At 36.6% G+C, this 11,046-nt stretch overlaps 1 protein-coding gene across 1 annotated transcript; it reads left to right on the top strand.

Annotated features, from left to right (window-relative positions):
- Nucleotides 1–4,642: 4,642 nt before the first annotated feature.
- On the top strand, nt 4,643–6,168 carry LOC108221082 (UDP-glucosyltransferase 29). Its single transcript, XM_017394981.2, has one exon. The coding sequence runs from the start codon at nt 4,756–4,758 to the stop codon at nt 6,085–6,087; it is 1,332 nt and encodes a 443-aa protein (XP_017250470.1). The 5' UTR covers nt 4,643–4,755; the 3' UTR covers nt 6,088–6,168.
- The last annotated feature ends 4,878 nt before the right edge of the window (nt 6,169–11,046 follow it).

Genomic DNA, 11,046 nt, shown 5'->3' with positions numbered 1-11,046 from the left:
TAATTTGATGAAGTAGATGGGTCAAAATTTTATCTATTGGGAAGTTGTTGTTGTAGTAAATCGTTCTTCATTTTTACCGTTGAGAATTTATTAATAAAGTAGATCAGTCGTTTAATTTTGTTAACAATTTGTTAGTACATGAGACATATTAAAAAATTTAATAGTCAGTCTTTTCTTTCTCTTTGGCTTCTCAACTTCTATCATCTTATTTTCTCTATACTGACATTCAAAAATAACTAAAATATAGAAGATTTACTTCATTCATATAAACGTGTTAGTTGCTCTTCATATCAATTTTAATATTATTACTAATTCGAAATGTAAATTATTTGTGTTGATAACTTTAATTTAGTGTTGTAATATTAGTCATCTATATTGATAGTATTATAAATCCTTATAATTAATGATATTGATACGTGCATGTGTGCGGTAACAATGATAAATTGCATGTATTTAACTAATTATAATTTTTAACAAGCATGTATTTATAGTAACTACAGAAATAATTGGCAAATATATGAATCTGAATATGATGCATCAATATAATATTTTAATGAGTCAAGACAAAATTATAGTTCACACTTGAACTAATTATGAATGATTATTATAATTAAATATTTTACATTCAAACAAGTCAAAATAATTACAAATTACTTTCAACCTCAGACAGATTAAAAATAGGAAATTTGGCAATAATGCTTATTTGTACTATATTTATTGCAAAATTACTACTTGCCTTCAATAATCACGAAAATACGGTTTTTTTGATGAAGTAAGAGACAAAAAGCAGAAGAGTAAGCCAAACACACATTCACCGATCTCTTCCATTTCATTTCTCGAGTTATCGCCCACCACTCACACACAGTGTTGTGCGACAGTCACGCAATTCCCAATTCAAAACTCTAGATCTCATCCTTAAATCATGTGGGGAAGACTTTCTACGCATGTTCGACCTTTCGTCATCTCGAGATCTGTGCCGCGACTTCATCACTCCATCGCTCACGATATTTCCTCCGCTATGCCGTCGTTTCGCCCTACCGCTTCTATTTTCTCTCACGATCATTTCCTCGAACACCTCCGACGACCTTTCTCCCCATCTTAATTGGTTGGTTTGTGATTATTTTTAGTTGCTTTTGTGGTTTAATACTAGCCCCGCATGGTACTTATTTTCGTCATTTGCAACCACTTGCAATTTATTATGCAATTAAATGTAATTTTCAACAATTTTTTTCAATGTTGCATTTGTGGTCACATGTATGGTTGCTAGCAGTTGCAGATATAATTGCATATGCAACTTCCGTGTTTTTGCAAATATATTTTGAAATATAATTGTTTTGCAATTTATTTAAAAAAATGATAATATTTTTGCAAATTTTTTTTTAAAATTGAGCATTTATGATAAAACCCTTGAAAATATACTTAAAATATCTATCGCATTTGAAATAAATCGTGAGAAATGGAATAATACATCACATGGACCAGGAACCCCGGATCCAAAATAAGAGACCCGTCAAAAATGTTAGCCAAGCTAGCAAAAACAAAAGAAAAAATGAAATCAAGTGGCCAATAGTCCAATACCTATCCAAATGAAATCAAAAAATCAAACCTGTGGTAACAAATATTATGTCATAGCCTTGTGCCCTTATCAGATCCATATTCGAATAGTTATTTTTGCAGGCCATCTAAGGTCGGTATCTTACCAGACATATTCGATAAAACAAAAATTAGTAATTTTGTTTGGAGAGACCGACCTCTTAGAAATGTGTTTTATACAAGACGACGTACCCATCATCTATATATTTTTCTTTTTCTCCGATAAATATCCCATTGGCTAGAGTTAGTTGAATATCTTCTAGTAACATTAGAACAATACCTAACACTACGAGGAATTCGACAATTTATGTACCATATATTTATCCTCGATATATGATAGTTTAAGCGATATTAATATATAATTTTTACTTTTTTTTATCAATCTTTTGACATTGTTCAATATTCTAATTTGACTAATATTGTATGAAGGTTTATTTTTATGCCACGTGGAGGATGTGCTGGAGCACAAACATGTACATGAAAATAGAAAATTAGTCAGGGCGCTTACGTCTTCAAGTTCAAAAGTATATAATTGATGTCATATTTATTGACACAAATTTGAATACTATTCAACTTTTATTTCATTTTTTTGACACTTATTTTGGCAGTACGTGCTTGTTTTAAAGTTTACAGTTATATACTCCCTCCGTCCCACCAGGTTCTTTACAGTTACCTCTTTTGGACGTCCCATCCATTTTTTTACATTACAAAACTTTCCCAAAATAGTTAATGGGTCCCACCACTTTATCGCTTTTCCTTCCTTTTCACACTACTTTTACTCCACTATCTCTCTTTTATATATTAAAAATCGATGGGTCCCACCACTTCACCCACTTTTCTTCCTCTTTTTCACTACTTTATACATATTTCTTAACCTCCGTGCCCAAACCGAATGTAAACAATTGGGTGGGACGGAGGGAGTACTAATTTACGGATGAGAAAATGGACAACAAACTTATTCAACAAACTTATTCAACAATATATAGCAACTTCAAAATTTTAAACTATATTGATATTATTTTAGAAGAGCATTTAAAAATAATACAAATTACTTAAGCATAGATGTAATTATTAAAACATAAAAGTAAAAATAGAAAAATATAATCATATTTTTTGTTACAAAAACTAATCCTTATTTTAAAAATATATAAAATTTATTAGACTTATAAAACAATAATAAACTAGCTCCGGTCTCAAAACCCTAAAATTTTTCTTATTCTTGAAGTAGTCGCTTCCACGAGCTTTTACAGGTGAAAAGTCTCAATCTTGTCTCGCTTTTATTACTCTTGATTCATCACTTGTTTTTCTTCACTAATTTCCAATTTATTTGAGTTTTGCATGGTCTCTCTTGTGAGAGTTTAATTTTTATTTAATTCATTATGTTCGGGATTACAGATTTTCTGGATTTACAATATCGATTTATCGATAAAGATTTGTATGGTGATGCATTTATGGTCGATCGCTCAAAACAACCGTGGGAGTATTACAACATGTATATATTATATAATCATGCTGCGTTTATTCAATTTCGATTATATTTATAGATGTCGTATGGTTTTTCATTATTGAATTATCATTTTTCTTTTAAGAAAAGATATATGAATTTTTTTAATATTGTTTCCATATCAAATGAGTAGCCCATTTTAAACTTTTTCTATAAATTTTAGTGATCAAATTTTATGAAACTTATTATACAACTCAAAATATTATGAGATTATACCTAAAAGATATATATAAACTTCATTGAAATATATTTTTGAGTTTTCATCATTATAAAAAATAAGTTATTTATATAATGAAAAATCGGATAATTTGATTATAAAATTCCAAAGTAAATTCTTGATTGAGAGAACTGAGGTAGTGATATAATATTAAGTGCTTCTCGAGTTCTCGGTCCATGGTCTTTCTCTGTCCAAAACGCCGGCCGTTTAATAATGTAGTACCAGAAATCATTCAAAGCCTGTTGATTTCTGTGCTCCACACAAAACCCTAATGAGAGTCGGCCGCCATTCATAGCTATCATCCATCCTTCATCGCCCCTTTCTTCCATCAAAATCACATCATCCCATCCATCCTCTCATCCCATTTCCTCCATTTCTATATCTTTAATTTCTACTATAATAGTTTTCAATAAAATCGAGATCTAAGTCATTTTGGGTGTGATCTTGTTACCGTACCCATCTTTTTGGGTTGTTGATTGTCCCCAATTTTTGGGTGTATGTCTTGTTGCGTTTTTGATTCGTTGTCATGTTGCGTGAAGAATGATTTCTACGGTGTATTGGGAGATCTGGGCAACCCGCTTCAAATCTGGAATTGTGGTTATCGCGAGAGCTCACCTCGCACAACAAATGATTGTTCAATATATGGGGCATCTGTACCCCCAACCTCAGTTGGTGTAACTGATGGATATGAACACTGGTCTATCACCGGTTTTTTATGTGCGCAGGTCAATTGTGATTCTACTATTTTCAGTGATGTCGGTGTCGACTGGATTGCTCGAGAAACTTTTGTAATCATTTTTAATATCAAGAATATTTATATTCTATCTGTTAAGCAATCTGAAAACAAACCGGCTATTTGTTTAGCTCGATTTTTGTTTCACAATCAGGTTGTAGTTGTCAGTTTGGGGGTTTGTCCCGACTGTGTTCTTAAGTTCTATGTTTAATAAAATCTTATTGTTCGTCAAAAAAAAAAAATAATGTAGTACGAGAAGAATACAATATCGATGTTATGCTTAAATTACTTAACAAAAAATATTATTAACTTATAATATGAGCTGTCCAAATCTGTGATGTATAATATTTATTATATATTATTTATTATATGTATTTTAGTATTATATTATTTTGTCATGAAAATGCAATTATATTAGAAACATGTTCAATTAGGCTATGAGAAATCAATTAAAAAAGAATTCGAATTTAATTAAATTATTGCGGTACTTAAAATATTCATACTAGCGATATTATGTGATGCATGGCATGACGTAATTATATATAGCATACCTGAAGGCTATATATTGACGGGTCCTTGTAGTATAACAGTACGAGATTGCAGAGGTAAATATACAGTCTATATATCTGTGCCTATCTGATTATCGAGAGAGAGAAGACGGCAGAGAGAGAGAGAGAAGAGGGAGAGAGAGAGAGAGAGAGAGAGAGAATGGAGAGTAAAGGGAGAGGCATGACGGTTCTGATGTTCCCCTGGTTAGGCCACAGCCACGTATCATCATACCTCCAGCTCGGCAAAAGACTAGCCAGAAGAGGCGTCTCCGTCCACCTATGCTCCACGCCAGTCAACCTAAACTCCGTCAAGAAAACCCTAGACAACAATCCCTCCATCAAAACAATAGACCTCAATCTCCCCAACCTCCCGGAACTCCCTCCTCACCACCACACAGTCAACGGCCTCCCGCCGAACCGCCTCTCCACTCTCAAGAAGGCCTTCGACATGGCCGCCCCGGAATTCTCCCAGATCCTCCAAACCCTAAAACCGGACTTGCTGATTTCTGATGTTTTTCAATACTGGGCGCCAGAAATTGCTGTGTCTCAGAATGTCCCATCAGTTGTATACATCACATCGGGCGCGGTGACGTTCTGTTACTTTTATCATTTACAGAACAACCCTCAGTCCCCTTTCCCTTTTCCGGAAATATATTTGACGGATTATGAGAAAGCGACGAATGAGAAGATCTCGAAAGTGAATGCTCAGGGCATGGGGACTCCGGAACGTGTCAGCTCTTGTGTTAGGCAATCGCAATTGGTTTTAGTCAAGAGCTGTGATGAGATTGAGGAGAAGTATATCAACTATCTCTCTAGTCTCTGTGGGAAAAAAGTTCTGCCAGCTGGCCTAATTGTTTCTGAAACTGTTGATTGGAAAGAGGATGATGAGGATACCGCGATTTTTGAATGGCTTGACAAGAAAGATGAGGCGTCCACAGTGTTTGTTTCCACCGGGACGGAGTGTCACTTGTCGAAGGAAGATGTGGAGGACATAGCGAATGGCCTAGAGCTAAGCGGCGTGAACTTCATATGGTTTGTTAAGTTTCCTGATGGGGATTTCATGGGGGAGTTTCTTGAAAAATTCCGTGAAAGATGTATTGGAGAAAAGGGAATGATTTTGGAGACATGGGCACCACAGGCGAGGATATTACAGCATTCAAGTATTGGGGGGTTCGTGAGTCATTGTGGAAGGGGTTCTGTGACGGAAGCACTGGCATATGGCGTTCCCATAATTGCGATACCAATGCAATATGATCAGCCGCTAAATGCTAGAGTGTTGCAGGAGGTTGGGGTGGGCGAGGAGGTTAAGAGAGATAGCAGTGGGAGGCTTCAAGAGGACAATGTTGCGAAAGTCATAAAGAAAATTGTGTTCGACCAGGATGGGGATGAAATAAGGAGGAAGACCAAAAATTTGAGTACGAGCCAGAAGGAGAACGGAGACAAATATTTAGATATAGTTATGGAGGAATTGCATAAACTTTGTAATATCTAGTCGGAGAAGAGTTTATATGGTTTAAATGTGCGTGTTTAAGAATTTTATTCAATAACAATAAAAAATAAATTTGGATCTGCATCTTCTACTCACTTCTGGTCTTTAGCCGCTAACAGAAGTGAGGTAACCCTTTGCTAACAGAAGTGAGGTAACCCTTTGCTAAGCACATAGACTTCTTGCATGCATGAGCGTGGCTCCCTGTATCAGAGTCTTAGCTTGCGAAACTGATCATCTCATCCACCTCCTTATCCTTTGGTCAATATTCAACAATTATGTGCCAAATTATTGATCTGTAGCTGTAGTGCGCAGAGAAACAAATAGCAATAACAATATATCAAAACACAGTAAACTTGAAACACACAGATAATGTGGTTCGGCAATTTGCCTACATCCACAGGAGGCTGCTAATATTATTAAACAGAGTGAGTAAATTACAGAGAGCTGAAAACAGATTTCCTCACTAATAATATCTCTCAAAGTGTTTCCCAGGTGTTTCCCAAAGTTGCTGAAAATCTCCTACATAAACTAACATACTAAGCTTGTTCTATCTTGTATTTCCTGATGTCTCCAGGTAGGAATGGAAGTGTTGAATTTATACTAAGTCTTTCCAGACAACTGATATAAATTCAGCATTGATAGCCAACCAACTTGTGCCTGCAATGTCTTCCATTTCATACTTGTGGGTTGAATAATCAGACCCATCAATACCAAGACAATCAACTGCCTAACAAGACAGAATTAGCTGTTGACTTAGGATGAAGTATGAGCCAGAAACAACAATCTCCACCTTGGCGAAACTTCACTAAATAGTGCTGCCTCCAAAACACCACAGACCTCTAATTTCAAGAGATGTTGATCAAGTTCAGACAATGCTGAAACTTGATCCCAGAAACCACTTTCGTAAGCATGTCTGCAGGATTATCTACAGTGCTTACCTTCTGAAGTAGTACATTCCCATCCTCAATAATTTCACGAACAAAATGATAACGAACATCAATGTGCTTAGTGCGACCATGATGTACCTGGTTCTTTGCCAAACAAATGGCACTTTGGCTGTCACAGAATACCTTCACATTTTCCTGAACAATACCAAAATCCTTGGTCAATCCGAGAAGCCAAATAGCTTCTTTAAATGCTTCAGTTACAGCCATATATTCTGCCTCCGTTGTTGACAAAGCTACAGTTGATTGTAATGTCGATCTCCAGCAAATTGGTCCTCCTGCCATAGTGAACACATAACCAGTTGTTGATCGACGCTTATCTAAGTCTCCACCAAAGTCAGAATCCACATATCCGACTAAATGATTACCATCAGCCTTGTTTCTTTCAAATTTTAAGCCAACATCTACAGTACCATAGATGTATCTTAAAATCCATTTCACTGCTTGCCAATGTTCTTTTCCGGGATTGTGCATGTAACGACTTACCATACTAACAGCATGTGAAATATCGGGCCTGGTGCATACCATCGCATACATCAACGCGCCAATAGCATTTGCATAAGGGATGCACTCCATTTTCTTTTTCTCATCATTGGTTGTGGGACACATCTTTGTACTTAACTGAAAATGAGGAGCAAGCGGTGTACTAACTGATTTGGTTTTCTCATTCATACCAAACCTTTGAAGTACCCTTTTTAAATACTGAGTTTGTGATAAACATACTGTGCTTGCAGCTCTATCTCTTGTGATCTCCATTCCAAGAATTTTCTTAGCTTCTCCAAGGTCTTTCATTTCGAATTCAGAATTTAACAAGGTCTTCAACTTAGCGACCTCTACCTTACTCTTAGATGCAATTAACATATCATCAACATATAAGAGTAAGTAAATGAACGTACCATCTTGGAGTTTCCGAAAATATACACAATGATCAAATTGGCTGCGGGTGTACTTATGCTCCTGGATGAAGCTGTCAAAACGCTTGTACCATTGTCGTGGAGACTGTTTTAGACCGTACAATGACTTGTTCAGCTTGCAAGCCCATTCCTTACAACCGGGAACTTTAAAGCCGTCTGGTTGAGTCATGTAGATTTCTTCATTTAAAGTACCATGAAGAAACGCTGTTTTGACATCAAGTTGAGCTAATTCGAGATCAAATTGTGCCACTAATGCCAGCAAGATTCGGATAGATGAATGCTTTACAACAGGTGAGAATACCTCATTGTAATCTATTCCCTCTTTCTGAGCATATCCTTTTGCTACCAATCTCGCTTTGTACCGGATGTTATTCTCATCGGGTAAACCTTCTTTCTTGGTATATACCCATTTACAACCGATTGTTTTCTTTCCTTTGGGAATCTGGACCAACTCCCACGTCTTATTCTGGTGTAAAGACTTCATTTCTTCATCCATTGCTGATTTCCACTTTGCACTATCAATACTTTGTACAGCTTCTCTATAAGTACAAGGAACATTATCATCAATTATTGGAAGTGCAAAAGCTACAATATCAGTATACCTGGCAGGCTTTCTTATCTCCCTTCTCGGTCTGGTAGTGGCAATGTTTTCAGGTTGAATTATCGGAGATGGCGAGGGAATCTCCACCTCATCAGGGATTTCATCTTGATCATCAATTTCATCTTCGCCATTATCAACTGTTTGCAAATTTTCTGGTGCCTCAAGCAGTACTTTAGAAGTACTGTTGGGACTTTCATTTTCAGTATCTGAAGTTGTTTGTCTTAGCATAACAGACTCATCAAAAGTAACATCACGACTTAAAACAATCTTCTTTGATTCGGTACACCAAAGACGGGATCCTTTAACTCCTCCGGTATAACCCAAGAAAATAGATTTCTTTGCTCTAGGATCCAATTTAGATTCTTTAACATGATAATATGCAGGACATCCAAAAATTCTTAAAGAATCATAATCTGAAACAAGTTCTCCAGACCATACCTCTTTAGGAGTTTTTCCGTCTAAGGCAGATGCTGGCAGCCTATTGACAATATGAGTTGCATATGACAAAGCTTCTGCCCAGAATGTTTTGCTCAATCCAGAATGAGATAGCATACATCGAACTTTTACTACCAAAGTACGATTCATCCGTTCCGCCACTCCATTTTGTTGCGGCGTGCCGGGAACTGAAAAATGTCGGATTATGCCTTCATCTTGACAAACTTTGAAAAATGGATCTGATTTGTACTCGCCGCCGTTATCAGATCTTAATCTTTTAATTTTTCTGCCTGTTTGAGTTTCAATCAACTTCTTCCACTCAAGAAAGATGTCCAGAACTTCATCTTTGTGACGCATAGTGTATACCCAAACATATCTAGAAAAATCATCGATAAAAGTTACAAACCATCGTTTACCTCCCAATGACGCATTTCTGGAAGGTCCCCAAACGTCCGTGTGGATGTAATCCAAAGTTCCTTTTGTGCGATGAATAGCAGCGCCAAATTTGACTCTTGTTTGCTTTCCTAGTACACAATGCTCACAGAAATCAAACTTTCCAGTCTTGGCACCTTTTAGTAGACCTTGCTTCACTAGGCCTTGCAAAGCCTTCTCTCCAGCATGTCTCAGGCGCATATGCCAAAGGCGAGAGGAATCAGATGTGATCTGGTTTGGACTGCTTGAAACAGATGCACTTCCTATAACTGTACTTCCATCTAGGAAGTATAAATTTGCCTTTTGAGTACCCTTCATTGCAACAAATGCACCTCGTACAACCTTTAAAACTCCATTTTCCATTATAATCTTATAACCATCAGAATCAAGAACTCCCAATGAAATAAGATTCTTTTTTAAATCAGGTATGTACCTCACATCTGTTAGTCTTTTAATTGTACCATCGTGCATCTTCAAACGCACTCCAATTCCCTTTGTTTGGCATGCATTATTGTTACCCATAAGGACAACACCTCCATCAAGCTCTTCAAAACTCGAGAACCAATGTCTATTAGGACACATATGATACGAACATCCAGAATCAAGTATCCATTTGTCTGAATATGTGTCTGATAATGAAACCGTGAACGCAGCTTCCTCTTCTTCAGACTTCTGTACAATATTTGCAGTAGCAGACTTGTCCTTGTTTGGACAATCTTTCTTCCAGTGTCCTTTCTGGTGACAATATGCACACTCATCTTTCGCAAGACGCCTTCTGGATGGCTCTCCTCTGGACTTTGATCTCGATCGCCCCCCGTTATTCGTTGGACCAGATTTATTGCTTTGTCTGCCTCTTATTGTGACCAGTGCTTCTGATGTTGAATCCCTGTGATCATGCTGATCCTTCTTTCGGTATTCATTATTTACCAAAGCATTAGAAACATCAACAAACTTAACCTCATCTTTACCGTACAACAGAGTTGTAGTTAAATGCTCATAGCTTTCAGGTAATGAATTTAGCAACAACAAAGCTTTATCTTCATCAATAATTTCAACATCTAAATTTTGGAGATCTGCCAAAATCTTATTGAAATTATTTAAGTGCTCAATCATAGCTGTACCTTTCTTGAACTGAAAACGGAAAAGCTTCTTCTTCAAGTAGAGCCTGTTCTCTACACTTTTTGTCATGTACTTGTCCTCCAGCTTTTTCCAGAGACTTGCTGCTACATTTTCTTTCATGACAAAATATTTTTGATCTTTTCCCAAACACAATCGAATTGTGCCACAAGCTTGACGGTTGACATAATTCCAATCTTCATCAGAATAATCTTTTGGCCTGGACTCCAGAGCGATATCTGATCCTTCTCTGAATACAAGATCCAATACCTCACATTGCCACATACCAAAGTTATTGGTGCCGTCAAATTTCTCCACCTCAAACTTTGCGTTTGACAACATGGTTCTTCGAACATAACTTCTTTGATCATTAGAACTTTCATCCTCGGCATGTGAACTTCTTTCAGTCCCTCTATCATCTGCCATAGCTGAAAGCTAATTTTTTTTTCAGAATAAAAAACTGCAGAAAATAAGCCCTTCCTGAATTCTGGCAGCAAAACTCTAACAGGTTCTGGCAGTG

This window comes from Daucus carota, chromosome 5 (genome assembly GCF_001625215.2).
Source record: "Daucus carota subsp. sativus chromosome 5, DH1 v3.0, whole genome shotgun sequence".
NCBI lineage: Eukaryota > Viridiplantae > Streptophyta > Magnoliopsida > Apiales > Apiaceae > Daucus > Daucus carota.
The sequence above is the reverse complement of the archived record's forward strand: the minus strand, read 5'-3'. Positions and strand labels throughout refer to the sequence as shown.